The 20,062-nt window shown below is 43.2% G+C and overlaps 1 protein-coding gene and 1 long non-coding RNA gene across 3 annotated transcripts in view; both read left to right on the top strand.

The window, feature by feature from the left end:
• EXTL3 (exostosin like glycosyltransferase 3) overlaps positions 1-7,311 on the top strand; it is a 64,630-nt gene extending 57,319 nt beyond the window's left edge. For both annotated transcript variants that reach the window (XM_082402774.1, XM_082402773.1), the window contains one exon: positions 4,188-7,311. In XM_082402774.1, the coding sequence (XP_082258900.1) occupies positions 4,188-4,397 (210 nt within the window). In that variant the 3' untranslated portion in view covers positions 4,398-7,311. The remainder of the gene's footprint in view (positions 1-4,187) is intronic.
• A 112-nt stretch (positions 7,312-7,423) lies between these two features.
• LOC309633701 lies at positions 7,424-20,018 on the top strand. Its single transcript, XR_014247667.1, has 3 exons — positions 7,424-8,056; positions 10,282-10,344; positions 19,353-20,018. It is a non-coding gene; the product is annotated as an uncharacterized lncRNA (long non-coding RNA).
• The last annotated feature ends 44 nt before the right edge of the window (positions 20,019-20,062 follow it).

Genomic DNA, 20,062 nt, shown 5'->3' with positions numbered 1-20,062 from the left:
CAGAGAGCACGGCGTAGAACCGATTCCTCCTGGGCCCCTCACAGAGCAGCACAGGGCCCTGCCAACACCTCGATTTCTGACTTCCAGCTTCCAGAACTCAGGACCACTGCGAGCTTGAACCGAAGGGGACAGAGACAGGGCGAACTGAAGGAAGGAACTCCTGGGATTCTACCAGCAGGAAGTGGGCTGGTAGAGCTAGTTGGCTGAGAATGTGTTGCTCGCTTCCGGTGATGGGAAGAATGGCTCAGAGGCTGGTGGGGCTGCTGCGGTCACTAAGGGCCCAGAGGCAGGACCACACCCCCTTGGCTCCGGAGGGCGGGGCCGCCTCCTGAGGGCTGCTGCCCCCCCCAGTCAGGAGGACAGAGAGGGTTGCTCTTGTGCCTGGAAACCTAATGGGACTTGCCCTGCTGGGGTTTGGACTTGTTCGGGATGCATGGCCTCTTTTTCTTTCCTGTCTCTCTCTTTTGAAATGGAATGTCTATCTTATGCCTGTCCCACCATTGCATTTTTGAGACAGATAATTGTCCTCTAGGTTTCACATGTCCACAGATAGACAGGAATTTTATCCCAGGATGGACCGTATCCAGAGTCTTAACCATATCCAATTTAGACGACTGAGAAGAGATTTGGGACTTTCTGAGTTGATTGTATTTGGATGAGATTTTGGACTTAGTGTTGATCCTGGCTGGAATGGGTTAAGAGTTTTAAGAGATGCTGGGATGAATGTATTTTGCATAGAGGAAGGACAAAATTTTTGAGGCCAGAGGGCAGGCTGTTTATTGTGACCCGCCAAAAGATATGTTTAAATCCTAACCCCTGTTAATGTGTGAATGTGACTTTATTTGGCAATAGGGTCTTTGCAGATATAATCAAGTTGAGATGAAGTCATAGTAGAGTACAGTGGGCCCTCAGTCCATTATGACTGATGTCCTTGTAAGAAGAGACCCAGAGGCACAGACACTTGAGGGGAGAGTGCTGTGTGATGATGGAGCATTGTCTACAAGCCAGGGAAGGCCGAGGACTGCGGCAGGGCCAGGCACTAAGGGAAGGGCATGGAACAGGTGGTTCCCTACAGCCTTCAGAGAGAGGATGCCCGGCTGACACCTTGATTTCAGACTTCCAGCCTCCAGAGCTGTGAGAGAGTAAATTTCTGGTTTTTAAAGCCACTGAATTTGTGGTAGTTTGTTACAGCAGCCCTAGGAGATGAATACAGTTACTGTCATGTCTTTAATGGTATTCACTTCATTGTTGTTTTTCTTTACACTTTGATCACCTAAGTATGCATCGCTAAACACTATGGCTTACCTTTAAAACAAACTCTTTATATTAAAATAGAAGGTACGAAGACAGTGCAGAATTCCCATATACCCCCGTATAGTTTTCCCCTATTATTAACATCTTACATTAGTATGGTACATTTGTCCCGATTAATGGATCCATATTGATACATTTTATATTACCAGGGTTTATCCTTTATTCAGATTTCCTTAATTTTTGCTGAGTCTTTTTTTTTTTTTTTTAAACTAGAATGATCAGGTAGCAAAATAACATAGAATACAACACAAAGCCATATGAGAGAAAGCTGTGCCCTCAAGCCTGGGGTTGGGAACTCTTATTCCCCATATTCTTGGAACACATTCCATGATTCTCTGGGGCGGAAAGGCTGGCTGGAGCTCGAGGATCTCCCTGCTGACTGCCTAACTGGTCCACGTGGGCCCAGGGCACAGGCGACACACGTGGAATGAGGCCAGACAAGTTACACCTGCTCCCAGATGAGCCGTTAGAAGAGGAGCGCCCCCCACAAAGGCGCTACACCTGGCAGGGATCGCTGGACCAGGGAGAGCTCAGAGGTTTAGTTCCTCTGTGGCTGAGACACATAAAAAGCCTAGACCAGACTACGGGCAAATTCTCACTAGCTGGAGAGGTAGGGGAGCGAGACTGCCTCCAAGCCGGTGTTTGGTCTTCGGTAAACAAGGATAAATACAAAACATGTTCCTCAGGTGGGCTCGAGCAGAACTGGGCACAACAGGTAAAAGATTCCAAAGCGCCATTTAGTGCCGGGCACAGAAGGACACAGAGGGGAGGGTGTCGGGGTGGGGCGTGCTCCGCCGTAGTCTCTGCTGCGCTCTGCTGCCCTGGCCCCGTCTCTGCACTTCCTGCTTTCCGCATCTGCCCTCACTTCCCCGGCCTAATCCTCCCAGCCTGGAGCGATGGAGTGGAAACCCCGGAGGCCGCGGAGGCTCTCTGCCGGGGCTGAGCACCTGCGGCAGGGGGCGGGCAGGGCAGAGCGTGTGCTGGGCCCCGGAGGCTGGGGCGAGGCTCAGAGCGGGAAGGAGTGCCCAGCTGCCAGAATGATGGCTGTCTTCTGCTCCAGGATCAGTTTTGAACTTCATATAAATGGAATCATACAGTATCTCTTTCCATGTCTCTTAATCTTGCTTTCATATTTCTTTAAAGCTTTTTTTCAATATTTTCCATTCTGGGTAATAATTTTAGTATACTTTTCGTCACTCATTTTCTCTTCACCCATCCATTGAGTATCTGATTTAATTCAATATACTTCCCCCCCCCCCAGTTTTATTGAGATGTAATTGACACGCAGCACTGTATAAGTTTAAGGTGTACAACATAACGATTTGTTACAAACCATCATGAGGTGATGACCACAATAAGATTAATATACTTTTCAATTCTATTGTCCTATTTGGTTCTTTCTTTTTTTTAAAATTTTTTTTTTTTTAGCAGTGCCATGTGGCATATGGGATCTTAGTTCCCCGACCAGGGATTGAACCCGCGCCTCTTGCATGGGAAGTGCAGAGTCTTAACCACTGGGCTGCCAAGGAAGTCCCTATTTGGCTCTTTTTCATATCCACAAGGATTTTTTTTGATAGTCCCTTGTTTCTTCCATCAAACCTTGAGTAATCTTTCAAAATTTTATTGTACGTATGATACACATTTATTGTTACCATCCCTATCTGATATTTCTGCTGTTTTGCAGTGTTTTGGGGTCTGGTTCTATTGTTTCTTTCTGCAGAGTCTCCTTCATGTGACTCATCCCCTTTTTTGTGATTTTCGATTGTGAGGTCATATTCTTTGGGGTTTTACTTACAGCACTTCTTTGAGGCCTGAATCTGAGAGGATTTGTACTTACTTCTTCTATGTGCCTTGGCTCACTACCTACTTGAGACCTATTTAAGCTAAATTAGCATGTTGGGGCTTTTCAGGACACACAGGTGGCATAAATTCAGCCTCAGCTGTGTGAGGGCCGGCTTGTGGTTATCAGTTTCTCAGAGGGGATGTTTCCTCCTCCACTTAGAGCTCAGACTGAGAAGGAAATGTTGCTTCACCACCTCTCTCTGCAGGGCTGCCTCCTGCCCTTGTGGCCTTCCACTGGGTCCCAGGGTTTCAAAAAGTCTCCAATCTGATTTCCTGACTGTGGGCGCTCCAGCCTCATGAAAACCCGAGCTCGTGGCTGTCTTGCTGGATTCAGGCCTTTTCATTACTTTGGCTTCTGAGGACTTCATTTCTTTCATTATAAGCTCAGCCTATATATTTAAAGAGACGGTTTCTGTATTTCATCCTGCCTTTTCAGGGGTTCTGTGCTCAGGGGGTTTTATGTTATTTAATCTGCCATGTTGTTGATAGTGAAGCTGTTGTATTATTCTTCATACTTTTCTAATTGCTTGGAATTTCATCATAATAATAACCACTAAACTATATAATATGACCACTTTTCCATGTCTTTAAATATAACTTTCTTAAGCATCTTTTTTAATGGACATGTAGTATTTTATAATTATTTATCTATCCCCTTTTGATGGGTAGTTTTCCAGTAGTTTGCTATTAAAAACGCTGATGAAATGAACAACTTTATACCTACATCTTGCTGTGCAACCAAGATAAATAGTAGAAGTAGTGTTACTGAGATAAGCACCACTGAACACCTCAAGGCTTTTGATATCGGTTACGTATAGGCCGTTTGGAAAGCGTGTCCTTAATAATAATGTAGATCCATCCGTGGCAGGAAGAGAGCCCTGGGCTCTGGCTCCCGACTTGCTCTGTGAGTGAGTGTAGCCATCGACTCGGTGTCATCACTGTGGAAAAGGAGGCATCGGTTGGTTAAGCTCCAGGGTCTCTGTCTCAGCACCCGTGGTTCTCACTCTGTGCTCTTTCTTCCCCGCTCCCAGGTGACGTCACGGTGGACTTTCCGATGCCCAGGATGCCCTCAGGCTCTGTCACACGACGATTCCCACTTTCACGAGCGGCACAAGTGTATCAACTTCTTTGTCAAGGTGTATGGCTATATGCCCCTGCTGTACACACAGTTCCGCGTGGACTCTGTGCTCTTCAAGACCCGCCTGCCCCACGACAAGACCAAGTGCTTCAAGTTCATCTAGGGGCGTTGCGCGTACGGGAGAGGATGAGCAGAGTGAGGGAGGCAGCTCCTGAGGCCCCTAGACACGGAAGGACCTCAGGGATGCCCGCCGGGCGGGTGGCCCAGACCCTCTGCTGGGAGAGCCGGCAGGGAGAGTGGCAGGGACAGAGCTGCCTTGCTCTTGAAATCAGCCACACTGGCCGGAGCCCTGGTCCCAGGACACCAGGGCTCCCTACACAGGGCACTGGTGATAGCTTACACTGAGGGCCACAGGGACTCTGGAGAGCCACTCACGCAGCTCATAAGCCCAGGGCAGCTGGTTTGTGGTTTTTAATTCACTAACAACTACTATTATTATTTAAAAAGAAAGTTTCAGATTTGCCATTCGAGGTTTATTTATATACATGTGTATATATATACACATACATGTGTGTGTATATACATGTGCGTGTATATGTATATACGCACACTCACACACATATACATATATATATATATTTGAGGGGGAGTTTGGCATTTCTGCCCGTCTCACAAAGTGAGGGACGCACCGCAGTGGTCTGTATTTTGGTGGAGATGGATCCTGGCCTGGTATCTGGCTCATCTTTACAGATCATCTCCGTCCTCCCCAGGGGCATCTATCTGTGTGCAGAAACAGGAAAGGGCTGGGCGTGGCCCTGTTACAGGGCCTTGCCCAAGGTAAGACCTGTTGCCAACCAGGGCTCTGTAGCTCGAGGTGGGGGGATCTGCACCTTTGTGGGCAGTGGAGCCTCCCTGCGCAGGACTTGGTGGGTTTGAGGACTCCCCGCTGGGTCGTGCTGTCTGGGTACTCGGCCCAGCTCTCTCCCTACCCCCTGTTTGAGAGAGAAGACTGAGGAAGGACCGAGACCTGCAGACAGACCCCCAAATGGCTCTTTTTGTTCGGCCCTCCTTTGAAAGACATGTTGTGCTTTGGCTACAGACTTCCCTGCGGGCTCTCTCACGTCCGAGAACAGAAGCCTGGGGGGCTGCACTTCAGGTGTGGTCCGCGTGGTTGCAGGTCGGCTTACTCTCTCTGCCGCAGAGCAAGCGAGTACCCTTCCATCCCCACCCGGCTGGCCGGGGAGTCTCAGCAAGGCACCTGCCTTGGGATAATTCCTTGGTGAAATTCACCTTCCCCGACCCCTGTCTGGACCCACATCCTATAGTTATTGGATCCCTCACGCCGGGTTGGTTCCGGGACCCCCTGAGGTTTGGTATGTGTCAGAATGTTGGGAGGATTGGATTTGTTAAGTTAAGCTCAAATCCAGCCTGCAATTTAATAGGCATTCACACCCCACATTACCACGTTCCACTCTGGGTTTAAATTTCTATTTCCTGGGCTGAAATAGAAGTAAGCTAATTTTTTTTTTTTTTTTGGTGGTGGCAGCAGTAGGGGAACCAAAGAGGGCGTTCGTGGCTGTTGGCAGGGATTTAGCCCGTGGCCTCTACCGTATTTCTGGTCCCCACTTTCCTCCAGTGAAGTCGAATCTAGGAGGTTCCCCACAACTGACTGAACAAAGGCTCAGCTTTGTCCTGGGCACGTACATGCCTTAAGCCAGCTCCGTCTTCCCCTGACCTTGACGTCCTGTGCTCCTGTGTCCAGGGGGCACATCCTCTTCTGACCTGCCTGCCCCAGATGGGTTCTCTTCAAGTATCATTTTGAAGCCGGGCTCTGTCCTGTGGGTAACACCCACCTGTAGGGCCGCTTGACCTAAGGGACTCTCCCCGTCGGTGGACAGGACCAGGGCTCCGTCCTCCGGACATTCCCGCTGGCATCTTCCTGTGGTTCCCCTGCTGAGGCAGCTACCTAGGAAATGGAGCTCTGCTGGCTCAGCAGCCCAGCGAAGGGGTCCAGACCCCCTGCTTCCTAACTTTCTAACTCCCCCTTCTTTGACCTTGGACTTTATTCTTTTTAGCAGTAGCCTTCTTCCCTCTGGGAAGCCAAAGAGTGTGGTGTTTTGAGCTATAAATGTGGCTGCTATTTTTATCTTGTCTCTCTTAATGTGAGGAACTCCTAGACTGCCTCTGAGCGGGCCTGGTGAGAAAGGAGCTGTGTCAGGATCCCCCGCACGGGAGCCAGAGCGCGGGGTCCCTGAGCGCTGGCGGCAGATCCAGAGCCGCTGGTACTCTGAGGCTGTGTGGATGACGTCACAGGGCACTGTGGTGGGGGGGGAGGTGATGTCCGAGCACAGACGAGGGTGGCACTGTTTGGACCTGAACAGGACACTGGCCTGAAGGACTCCAGACAGCAGTCTCTGATGGACACTGGCCACGTTCGTAAAGGACACTCCTCGTGGTGAGAGGGAGGGCGGTGAGAGCTTTCGGAGGCTTGGTTAATTCTCCTGGAGAATGGCCGCTGCTTTTTGCAAGGCGGATTAGCTAGAGGCCCAGGTCCAGGCTTCGAACGCCTTTGATGCCGATCGGTCACCTTGGGAAGCCCAGATGTCACCTGCGCCACCTGATTGACTCACCTGGAGCACGGGACAGCCCTGCAGATGCACGTGGGCTTCCTCGGCTGTCCTGAGAACCCCCGTTGCCGTCTTTGCTCCCAGGGCCTGGCGTGTCTTTGCTCTCCAGCTGGCCGGTTTGAGAGGCCCCCACATGAGGGGGAGCCCCCAAGGTGCTCATCAGGCCTTTCTGGGCTTTTGCACCTGTGCTGTGTCCTCTGCCTGTGTGGCCTGCACCTCAAGCCAGGGCCCGGGCGCTGGGCGTGCAGGAGTGGTCCAGGAGCGGTCCCCTCAGGAGCGGCCTGCCTGCGTGTGTGCTCGGGGAGCTCCTGTTCGCAGTGCTGGTGTTTGAAGGGGGAAGCTCTCTGATACTCATGCCATGTCCATCCACCCCACCCCTTTTCCAGTCATGAGCACAATCGGTCTTACGTTGGATTTTTGTAAAAAAAATAAAATGGAGACTTTAACTCATGCAGCTTGGAAGTCTTTTGTGGTTTTCCTCTGCAGGACGCTCGAGTGGCCTGAGGGAAGGTGCCTGCCTGCTTCCAGGAGCCACCCGTGCACGGCCAGCGGGCGCCTCCCAGCACGACTGTAGGCTGTGATTTGGTCCTGGGGCAGCCTGCGTGCCTGAGCCCGGCTGATGCTGCCAGCGTGCATGGACACGGGCAGCCTTGTGTGCGTCCGTCTCTGCGATTAGTCATTTGATGACGTAGAGAGGAACGTAGGTGTCACCGAACTGGTTTGAGCGGAATGTGGGATGGCATGTGGCACGTGTTGGCCACCTTTACTTTTTCACGGTAACTTTTCAGCGTGTGTGGTGTGGTGCCGGGGAGTTCAAGTGTACGTGTTCCCAGCCCAGAGGAGAGGGCTGGCTTAGAGTGGCCCCGTCGGTCTGGGGGTTATTTGCTGACTTCCAAGGAGTCGCAGAAAGCGCCTGCGTCTAGTTGGTGCTGAACTCTCAGAGTCCAATCCTTTTGATGTCTGGCTTCTGCTCAGCTGTGGGATCAGCGCCAACCTCAGGGAGCGAGCACCGAGTCACGGGCTTGGAGAAGACGGATGGAGACAGGAAGGAGGATGGAAGGCAGAGAAGAGCTGAGTTGGGGGTGCTCCTCTCCTGGTTTCTGCAGTTGGGAGTTTGGTTTGTACTAACAAGCCTAAGAATGCCTGGGACCCGCAGTTCAGTGTTACTCTGAAACTAGGGTTGACGACTGATGCGGTAGGTTTGCGGCAGGTGAGGGGGGAAGATGACGTCGTATCGGGTGGGGATGCCTACTTGGGGCTGGAGCTGGAGCTGCGAGGCTCCTCTTCTTCCAGCCGTGCATCTCCTTGTTACAACTTGTGCTGGGGCCAGAGAGACTTGAAGTTGCATGAGGCTGTCGAAATGGGCGTGGTACTAAACACAGAGATAACATGTCTAACTTAGGTTCTGTTCGTGCTAGTTCTGGCTTGGACTTAACAAGGTAAGCCAAAGTGGTCAGTGTTAGCGGTTGATACTATTGTCACTGAAATAGAAGATTCCACCATATTTGCAAAAATGTGGTTAAGAAGGATAATGCTGTGGTTAAGGATATGGACCCTGGAGTAGACTCTGTGGGTTCAGATCCTGGGCCACCCATTAAACTGGCGGGGGGCACGTTATATTCTAAACTTCTTATCCATAAAATGGCAAGGACTGTGCCCACGTCTTGAAGATGTGTTGAAAGTAAACATAATAAACGTGAAGAGTCCACTGTTTGGCACACAACAGAAATGCACTGTCACTGGGGTAACATACTGGAAACTTCTTAGTGGCACTTTCTGCATTGCAGCTCATTCCAGGCTCAGCTGAAGCACTGCCTTCAAGAAACCCTCCCTTCTCAGAAGTCACTGCTTGTCCCCCTCTAACACCCGCCACCACCCCGGCCCATCTCCTGTTACAGCAGCTGACCTGTCTTCCACTTCACCGCGCACTGTAATGGTTATGGGTCTGCTTCCCACACCAGCTTGTAAGCCTCTTGAGAATAGAGCACTTAAGTGCGAAACAGTTTTTTCCCTCCCTCTCTTCCTCCTTGCGGAAGTTTTTTGATGAATGAAATGATTTGACGACAAAATTAAGGGGGGGTCACATAGAAATCATAGCTGGCAACAAGCTGAATAACAATCAGTACCATGGTGCTTTTGGAATATAGCTAACGTGGTTACCAGAGTGTTGCAGGAAGTTGGCATGCAACAGCTAAGAAGTCTTATAGTCACTATTTTTATTATTTAAATCTTCATTGACACAAGGGGGTTAAGAGAGCATGGCAAGAAGAATTAAACACCCAGAATGGATTCCAGAAGAGATCATGAAGTACGGTGGGAAGCCTTGCACTAGGGCCTGCCTTGGGTTGCTGTTTAATTTTACCTGTTTCTTGACCTGTTTTAATTAGGCAGATTGTTTTATCCTTCTTCATTTGTCTTCGTATTGTGAAAGAGTACAAATCTTGGTCATATTGTAGGGTTGTCATGTGAGAATTTAAGCTATTTAGATTCTATTTATTTAACCTATTGGTCCTAATATTTCATTATGAAAAATTTCAAATGTACAGGGAAGTTTAAATAATTTTTATACTGTAAACCTGTATACCTAACAGTCATTTTACTATACTTGCTTTAAAGCTATCTATAGATTCATTCCTCTATCCATTTTTTTATCCCTCTATTCATTTTTTTTCATCCTTTTTATCCATCCTATTTTTGGTGCATTTCTAAGTATATAATTACTGGCATTATTACACTTCCCTCTAAATACATAAGCACACACATCGTTAACTGGAGGTCAATATTAGTTTCTATGTGTTTAATGTAAAATTTCCGTATTAAATTTATACATTGAAATGCACAAATCTTAAGTGTACATTCTCTTGACTTTTGACAAATGCATACACTTGTGTAACCAACCCCATCAAGATACAGAACATTTCTGTCAAACCCAGGACGTTCCCTCATGTACTTTCCTAGTCATTCTCCACCTCCACCCCACAGTGGTTTTATTCTTTCACCTTGGATTAGTTTTCCTGTTCCTAGAATTTCATATAAATAGTGTCATACAATTTTTACTCTTTTGTGCAAGACTTCTAGAAACTCAAGTAGTGTGTTTCTGAGATTCATCCAGTGTTGCACATATTAGTAATTTGTTCCTTTTATTGAGAGAGGTATTCCCTTGATTAACAACATTTGTCCATTCTCTTGATAGGCACTGGAGCTGTTTCCAGTTTTTGGCTGTTATGAATAAAACTGCTAAGAACATTCATGTGCAAGTCTTCTTGTGGATTTATGTTTTTCTCTCGGGTAAACACCTAGGAGTAGAATCGTTGTGTGATAAGGTAGGGATACACATGTTTAGTTTTATAAGAAACTGCCAGACCTTTTTCCGTAGTGATTGTACTCATTCATATTCCCACCAATAATCTTGTGTTTCAGTTGCTCTACATCCTCGCCAACCTATGGTGGTGTCAGGCTTTGTCGTTTTAGCCATTCTGGTTGGTGAGTAATGGTATCTCGTAGTTTGAATTTGCATTTTCCTGATGACTGACTAATGATAAGTACCTTTTCATGTGCTTACTCCATTTATATGTATTTCCTTTATGAAATTTTTGCCCATTAAACTTTTTTTTGGTTTGCCTTCCTTTTTATCATTGCTTTATTTAAAAAATACATTTTTGGGAATTCCCTGGTGGTCTAGTGGTTAGGACTGAGTGCTTTCACTGCCGTGTCCCGGGTTCAACCCCTGGTCGAGGAACTAACATCCCACACACCGTGTGACAAAAAACGTTTTTAATAGATTTTAATTTTTTTGAGCAGTTTTAGGTTTAGAGGAAAATTGAGTGAAAAGTACAGTTTGTCCTCCCCCATTTTCCCCTTGCATTAGTGTGGTACATTTATTACAGTTGATAAGCCAGTATTGACATATTAACTGAAGTCATAGCTTATGTTAGGCTTCATTATTTGTGCAGAATATTCTTATGGGGTTTGACAAAACTATAATGACCTGTATCCATTTACAGTATCTATAGAACAGTTTCACTTTCCTAAAAGTCCTTTGTGTCCCACCCATTCCTCTCTCCAACCACTGGCAACCACTGTTCTTTTTTACTGTCTTTTTTAGTTTTGCCTTTTCCAGAATGTCATGTCATATGCCAGTTAAAATCATACAATATATAGCCTTTTCAGGTTGGCTTCCTTCACTTAGCAATATGCATTTAAGGTTCCTCCATCTTTTTGTGGTTTGATAGTTCATTTCTTTTTATTGCTGAATAATATTCCACTGTATGGATGTATTGTTTATCTTTTTATTGTTGAGTTGTGGGAACTGTTTACCCTGGATACTAGTCCATTGTCAGATGTATGTTCTGTAAATATTTTCCCCAATTTGGGGGTTGCCTATCCATTTTCTTTATGGTATCGTGTGATGAGCAGAAGCTTTTCATTTCGATGAGATCTAATTTAGAACTTTTTTCTTTTTTGTCATTGCTTTCTGTAACTCAAGAACCCTGTGCTTACCCAAAGTCATGAAGGTATTCTTTAAATTTTTCCACTAAAAGCTGTATGGTCTAGGCTCCATCTCAAGTTAATATTTGTGTGTGGTAGTGGTCAAAGTTCTATTCTTTTTTTTTTTTTAATTAATTTATTTATTTTTGGCTGCGTTGGGTCTTTGTTGGTGTGCGGGCTTTCTCTAATTGCGGTGAGGGGGGGCTACTCTTCTTTTGCGGTGCGCAGCCTTCTCATTGTGGTGGCTTCTCTTGTTGTGGAGCACAGGCTCTAGGCACATGGGCTTCAGTAGTTGTGGCATGTGGGCTCAGTAGTTGCGGCTCGAGGGTTCTAGAGCGCAGGCTCAGTAGTTGTGGCACACGGGCTTAGCTGCTCCACGGCATGTGGGATCTTCCCAAACCAGGGCTCGAACCCGTGTCCCCTGCATTGGCAGGTGGATTTTTTTTTTTTTTTTTTTTTAGTTATTTCTGAGATATACATTTTAAAGTAATAACTAGGATTATGACTTATAACATTATACCAGAACATATAAGATTTTTAGAAATTTCATGTAATGTCTGAAACATTTATATTAACATATTTCCATACAAATAACCCAATGAAAGTTTAGTATTAGTTGTTTTGTTTGTTTTTTTATACTGCAGGTTCTTATTAGTCATCAATTTTATACACATCAGTTATACATGTCAATCCCAATCGCCCAATTCAGCACACCACCATCCCCACCCCACCGCAGTTTTCCCCCCTTGGTGTCCATACATCCGCTCTCTACATCTGTGTCTCAACTTCTGGCAGGTGGATTCTTAACCACTGCACCACCAGGGAAGTCCTCTTTCTTTCTTTTCTTTGTCTTTTTTTTTTTTTTTGCACATGAATATCTAGTTGTTTCAGCACCATTTGTTAAAAAGAATTTCCTTTCTCCACTGAATTGGTTGGGGCCTTTGTTGACAACGTAATGACTGTGTAAGTGTGGGTATTTCTGAGCTCTCTTTCCTGTCATGCTGATTTGTTACTAGTACCAGATTGTCTGGATTAATGTAGCTTTCTTGTTCATCTTGAAATAAAGTAGTGTAAGTTCTCCAACTTGCTCATCTTTCTCAAAATTGCTTTGGGTATTATAGTTACTTTGTATTTCTATATATAAATTTTAGAATTAGTTTGTCAATTTCTTTTTTTTTTTCTAAAAGAAAAAAAAAGATTTTCTATCCTGCTGGAATTGAAAATTTAAAAAAAAAATTCTTGTAAAATACACAGAACTTAAAATGACCGTTTTAGCCACTTTTTAAAAATTAATTTTAAAAAATTGAAGTGTAGCTGATTTACAGTGTTGTGTTCATTTCTGCTATACAGCAAAGTGATGCATACATACATATGTATATGTACATACATATACATTCTTTTTTAAAATATGTTCTATTATGGTTTATCATAGGATACTGAATATAGTTCCCTGTGCTATAGAGTAGGACCTTGTTGTTTATCCAGTCCATATATAAAAGCTTACATCTGCTGACCCCAACCTCCCACTCCATCCCTCCCCCAACCCCCTCCCCCTTGGCAACCACCGGTCTGTTCTGAGTTTGCTTCTGTTTCACAGATAGGTTCATTTGTGTCATATTTTAGATTCCACATATGTGATATCATGTGGTATTTGTCTTTCTGACTTACTTCACTTAGTATGATAATCTCTAATTGCATCCATGTTGCTGCAAATGGCATTATTTTGTTCTTTTTTTATGGCTGAGCAGTATTCCATTGTATATATGTACCACATCTTCTTTATCCATTCATCTGTCGATGGACATGTAGGTTGTTTCCATGTCTTGGCTATTGTGAATACTGCTGCTATGAACATAGGGGTGCATGTATCTTTTTGGATTAGAGTTTTGTCTTGATATATGCCTAGGAGTGGGATTGATGGGTCATATGGTGACTCTATTTTTAGTTTTCTGAGGAACCTCCATACTTTTGTCCACAGTGGCTGCACCAACTTACATTCCCACCAACAGTGTAGGAGGGTTCCCTTTTCTCCACACCCTCTCCAGCATTTGTTATTTGTAGACTTTTTAATGATGGCCATTCTGACTGGTGTGAGGTGGTACCTCATTGTAGTTTTGATTTGCGTTTCTCTAGTGATGTTGAGCATCTTGTGCCTATTGGCCATTTGTATTTCTTCTTTGGAGAAATGTCTATTTAGGTCTTCTGCTCATTTTTCAATTGGGTTGTTTGTTTTTTTGTTGTTGAGTTTTATGAGCTGTTTGTGTACTTTGGAAATTAAGCCCTTGTTGGTTGCATCATTGGCAAATATTTTCTCCCATTCTGTAGGTTGTCTTTTTGGTTTTTTAATGGTTTCGTTTGCTGTGCAAAAAGCTTGTAAGTTTGATTAGGTCCCATTTGTTTATTTTTGCTTTTATTTCTATTGCTTTGGTAGACTGACCTAGGAAAACATTGGTACAATTTATGTCAGAAAATGTTTCGCCTGTGTTCTCTTCTAGGAGTATTATGGTGTCATGTCTTATGTTTAAGTCTTTAAGCCATTTTGAGTTTATTTTTCTGTATGGTGAGAGGATGTGTTCTAAATTCATCAATTTAAATGTGGCATTTTAGCCACTGCTAAGTGTACAATTCAGTGGCATTAAGTATATTCACAATGTGTAACCATCACCACTAGCTATTTCCAGAACTTTTTTGTCTTCCCAAACAGAAAGTCTGTGCCCATTAAACAGTAACTCTCCATTCCCCCTTCCTTTCAGCTCCTGATAACCTCTGTTTTGTTTCTATGGATTTGCCTATTCTGGATATTCATATAAACGGAATCATAGAGTATTAAGTCTTTTTTGTCTGGCTTATTTTATATAGCATGTTTTCAAGGTTCATCCATGTTGTAGCATGTTATCAGAATTTCATTCCTTTTTATGGCTGGACAATATTTCATTGTGTGTGTGTATAAATAGTTATGGCATAAAATATTTTGTCCATTCACCTGTTGATGGATACTTGGGTTACTTCCACATTTTGGCCATCATAAATACTGTTATGAACATGGATGTACAAACATGTTTGAGTCCCTGCTTTCAGTTCTTTTGTGTATATACTGATCAGTGGAATTGTTGGATCATATGGTAACTCAACGTTTAATTTTTTGGGGAACTGCCAACAGTTTCCACAGCAGCTGTACCATTTAACATTTCCACCAGCAGTGCACAAGGGTTCAGTGTCTCCACATCCTTGCCATTACTTGTTTTGTTTTGTAATTAATAATTTTAAAATTATAGCCATCCTAGTAGGTGTGCAGTGATATCTCATTGACTGTTTGATTTACGTTTCCCTAATGACTAATCATGTTCAATACCTTCTCATGTGCTTATTGGCCATTTGTATATTTTATTCAGAGAAATGTCTATTCAAGTCCTTTGCCCATTAAAAAAAACACAAACTTTTTTTTTTTTGTTATCCACTGGGATTTTGATGAGATTGTATTGAATCTGTATATCAATGTGTAGAATTGAAATACTAATAATACTGAGTCTCTAATCCATGAACATGATATATCTCTTCATGTATTCTGATCTTATTTAATTTCTATCATCACAATTTTGAGACTTTTAGTGTAGAGATCTTACACATCTTTTTCAAAAGTTTATTCCTGTGTCTTTTCACACTATTAAGAGTAGAATTGCTGTTTTTTTTTACAAGTTCTTTTTCTAATTATTTATTACTAATATATAAAATACAGTTGATTTTGTATATTAACCTTGTATTCTGCAATCTTGCTAACTTTTTAATTCTATGTATGATTTTCTATTTAAACAATATTTTGCTCATGTTCCTGGAAATCTGCTCCTCTATACTGGTGAGAAGTTTGGGCCAAACTTGTATTTTGTCTGTTATTCTGGTGAGTTAAAGTCATCGGAGACAACACAATGCACAGGATATAATAGGTGCTTAATAAATACTCACTGATGGCTGGAAGGGCCTATAGATGATTGGAAAAGACTTTGTAACAAAAATAAAGAACAAAGTTCTTTATTTTCAAAATATTGTGAGCAGTGTAATTAGTTACTAAATTAAAAATTTATATTAGATATTCTAAAAAATATTATCAAACTTTTAGTTGATGTGTTTAGTAACCCCAAATTACTGTAATGATGTGCATTAAAGTGACTTTTCATTTGTGACTGATTTCATAGTTGTATGTCACGAAGACTTATAAATGCCTTAGAAATTATTACTGTGGCTTATCGTAGAGAAGGGTAAAGGATAAATTCTGCTAACGTAAGAATTATCATGCAGAGGATACACCCCTATTTTTTTCAGTGGCCTCAGATAACAATATAAGGGAAAGAAGAAATACTCCACATGTTTAATGACAAGATGTGGGCAAAACACCTTTCAGAGATCTGTGGTCCTGTGACGCAAAGAATGCTTAAGTTTAATACATGTAATTTTTTCCCAGTTTTATTGAGATATTATTGACATACAGCATATGTAAGTTTAAGGTGTACACATGATTTGATACACATATACACTGAGAAATGATTGCTACAATAAGGTTAACTCTATCCCGTCACATGATTATCTTTTTGTGTGGTAATAACTTTTAAGATCTACTCTCTTAACAGCTTTCAAGTATATAATACAGCATTGTTAATTACAGTCACAATGCTGTACTTTAGATCCCTAGAACTTAATTCATCTTATAGCTGGACATTTGTATCTCCCCATTTCCCCACCTCCTATCCTAGCCCCTGGCAACCACCATTCTACTCTGTCTTTGAGTTCAGCTCTTTTAGATTCTACATGAGTGAGAACATATAGTGCTTGTCTGACTTACTTCATTTAGCATAATGCCCTTAAGGTCCATCCATGTTGTTGTAAAAGATGGGACTTCCTTCTTTTTTATGGCTGAATAATATTCCATTGTGTATGTGTATGGTAATGATTTGTGATGTTGAACACCTTATCATGTACCTTTTGGCCCATTTGTATGTCTTTGGAAAAATGTATATTCAAGTCCTGTGCCCACTTTTTTTTTTGCTATTGATTTGTATGAGTTCCTGATATATTTTGGCTCTTAACCCCTTATCAGATAGTTTGCAAACATTTTCTCCCATTTGGTTGCCTTTTCATTTTGCTGGTTTCCTTTGCTGTGCAAAAGCTTTTTAGTTTGATGTAGTCCTAGTTTTTTACTTTCCTCGTTGCTTGTGCTTTTGGTGTCATAGCCAAAAAATTGTTGCCAAGACCAATGTCAAGGAGCTTTCCCCCTACGTTTTCTTCCAGTAGTTCTAGTTTTGGGTCTTAAACATTTAAGTCTTTACTCCTTTTCAAGTTAATTTTTATGAGTGGTGTAAGATATTTTATTCTTCTGTGCGTGGTTATCCAGTTTTCCCAACACCACTTACTGACAAGACTGTCCTTCCCTCATTGAGTCTTCTTGGCTCCCTTGTCAGATATTAGTTGACTGTATACGTGTGGGTTTATTTCTGGGCCCTCGATTTTGTTCCATTGGCCTGTGTGTCTATTTTTATGTCAGTACCATACTGTTTTGGTTACTATAGCTTTGTAATAAAGCTTAAAATCAGGAGTTGTGCCTCCAGCTTTTGTTCTTCTTTCTCATGATTGTTTTTTGTGGGGGGGCCATTCAGGGTCTTCTCTGGTTCCATACAAATTTGAGAGTTTTTTCTTCTGTGAAAAATGCAATTGGAATTTTGATAGGGAAGGCATTGAATCTATAGATGGTAAAATGCTTCTATGATGTGATTAAACCTAAAATGGGATCCAAGAACAGTGTTGGCTGCAGCCTCCTGCAAGATTAGACATGTTTGGCTCAGTTCTACATTGCCTATCTCCATAATTTAGTTGCAACTTCCATCAGAACCGTAGTTGGTTAGTTTTACCTCATTCTAGGTTTGAAAAAGAGTAAAGTTATTTACCCATAGTTCCACTGCAGTGAATTTGGGAACATCAGAGGTTTTCTGCCTTCCCACAGTATGGCATGAAACAATGAGACAGCATTCAACTTTCCTCATGGCTGTAGGGGAAAAACTGGACTTGGGCCAAAGGAAAGTAGCTCCCTTTCCTCACCAGTTTGCTTGGCTCACATGAATATATGATCATACAGCTTTGGAGGTTTCTTCGCTCTCATTTCTGTTGATACTTCACTGTACAGGCAAACCTCATTTTATTGTGCTTTGCAGATATTGCTTTTTTTTTTTTTAACAAATTGAAGGTTTGTGGCAACCCTGCGTCAAGTAAGTCTATCAGTGCCATTTTCCCAGCAGCATTATTTTAAAATTAAGGTCTGTACACTTTTTTTTTGAATAATGCTATTGCACATTTAATAGACTACAGTATAAACATAATTTTTGTATGCACTGGGAAATGAAAAAATTCATGTGACTTGCTTTATTGTGATAATGTGCTTTATTGTTGTGGTCTGGAACCAAACCAGCAGTATCGCCAAGGTATGTCTATAGTTTGGAAAAGCCAACTTCTGCCTTTATAGGACAACGGTGAGGCCCAAAGGCTTCAAGCTCTCCAGGGTTCAAGACGACAAATAGTTGTTACCATTACTTAAAAAGAAATGGACAATACGCCTCAAGTCCCTTCCCCAGCTCCTGATCCCTGATGCTCACACACGACGTTAAGGTAAGGCAGAAGCCACTTACTGGCGATGGGTTTTGGGGAAAGTTAATTGCTGTACCTCAGTTTCCTCATCCAGTGCCTTGACTGTGGCCCTGTGGAGAGATGCCTCTGAACCAGGAGCACCCAGCTAAGCTACACCAGATTTCTGACCCACAGAAGCAGTGAGATAATAAATGTTTGCTATTTTAAGCCACTAAATTTTGGGCTAATTTGCTACACAGCAATAGAGATACTACTTTGCAGAAAGATCAAAAGAAATAAGAAAATCAGGTCTCTCCTATTTTTTTTTTTAATTTATTTTTTAAATTTATTTATGGCTGTGTTGGGTCTTCGTTTCTGTGCTAGGGCTTTCTCTAGTTGTGGCAAGTGGGGGCCACTCTTCATCGTGGTGCGCGGGCCTCTCACTATCACGGTCTCTCTTGTTGCAGAGCACAGGCTCCAGATGCGCAGGCTCAGTAATTGTGGCTCATGGGCCCAGTTGCTCCGCGGCATGTGGGATCTTCCCAGACCAGGGCTCGAACCCGTGTCCCCTGCATTGGCAGGGAGATTCTCAACCACTGCACCACCAGGGAAGCGCCACCTCCTCACTATTTTTAATGGTTTTTCAATTACTATTTAATCATTAGGCATTTGTTGGGCTTGAGTAGAAATTTTTCTAAATGTCAGTCTCTTGCCCAGATCGGTATGAATAGTCAGCGGGCTGCATTTCCAAATAACAAAGCCACTATTGGTGGTATAATTCTAGCACTGACAGCAGGTTCCACCATTTCTTCTGGGTCTTCTATTCACCAACCTGGTGTGGTATCCAAATACCTGAACTCTAGGTAGAGTTATTCATAACTGCTCTCTCCTAATACTTGGGAGGGCCAGCTCTAGATTTCTCTGCTCTAACAAATGATTCTTTGCTTCTTCCCGTCTCTGGCTTCTGCCATGAAGTAGGTGGTAATGACAATTAAAACCTTCATAATTTATTTCCTGCGCATCAGTTTACTGACTAATTTGCATTTACATACTATTTGTCTCTTTAGTAACCACCTCTCAACCACCTCTCATTGAGCCCTTGGGATTAATCAAGCCCTTAACAGAAATCCAACTTGGACAAATCCAAGTCATTCCTGGACATATCATTGTTGGAACATTTAAGTAAAATAACCATTTTGATTTTTCTTCCTATTTTATACTGCTTTTGCATTTTTCAAGATGTTAAGAAAACTTTAAAAAACTTGATTTCTCTCATAAGTTCTATTAGGAAGTATGCCTACATGTGCTGCATATGTACAATTCTCCTACTAAAAACAAAACTAAATGTTCATAACCATGGCATGTCCGTCTCTTGTAATGTTAATCCTCTCCCGCAGTTTATTCTGTGGACACACCCTAGGCCCCTCGATTGGAATGATCTGCACATTGGGAAACAAACAGAGACCGGTTGAAGCATTCCTGGGCCCAAGGCTGGCAAAGTTGGAGATGGCAAAAATGAAGTTGCCTTTTTCCTCCTCTAATGAAGAACTGCTTCCCACTGACATGTCCATTCCAGAGACAGAACTGACAGCCAACTCTCCATGAAACCTGAGGAAGTAGTTCTATAGTGTTATAGTTCTTGGGTCACTAAAGCCCTTTGTGATGCTTTGCTGCTGGCCAGGTTGAACTGACTTCCGACTGAATTTCAACTGGTCTGAAAAGACGGTAAGCATCTACTTCCACTGCTGGCCAGTTCTAAGACTTGCATGCTACTCCCCACATTTTAATACTTGCAAAATTGGCATGTGTGTTACAACTGATGCTATCTCAGAGTTGATGTAAATACCCATTTTAAGCAATTCCATTTTTTCAAACACAGGTGTCTGAGTTTACTGCTCAGGAACGCGGAGAATCCTGATCATCTGTGGGGGAGGCAGTGGTGAGCGGAGGTTGTGAGTGGAGACTGAGACGCTGGTTCAGGTTCAGAAGGTCAAGGTCGGTGTCAGCGCTCTGTGCTGGTGTTTCTCATACTGACGCAGCTCAGATGAAGTTAAGCACCCGTTCGTACAATTTAAGAAATATACTAATGCACACACCAAACTAAAAT

The sequence above is a fragment of the Balaenoptera borealis genome (assembly GCF_965194805.1).
Source record: "Balaenoptera borealis genome assembly, chromosome: 8".
In the NCBI taxonomy this organism is placed as follows: Eukaryota; Metazoa; Chordata; class Mammalia; order Artiodactyla; family Balaenopteridae; genus Balaenoptera; species Balaenoptera borealis.
Note: the sequence above shows the minus strand (reverse complement) of the source record. Positions and strands in the feature narration are given on the sequence as shown.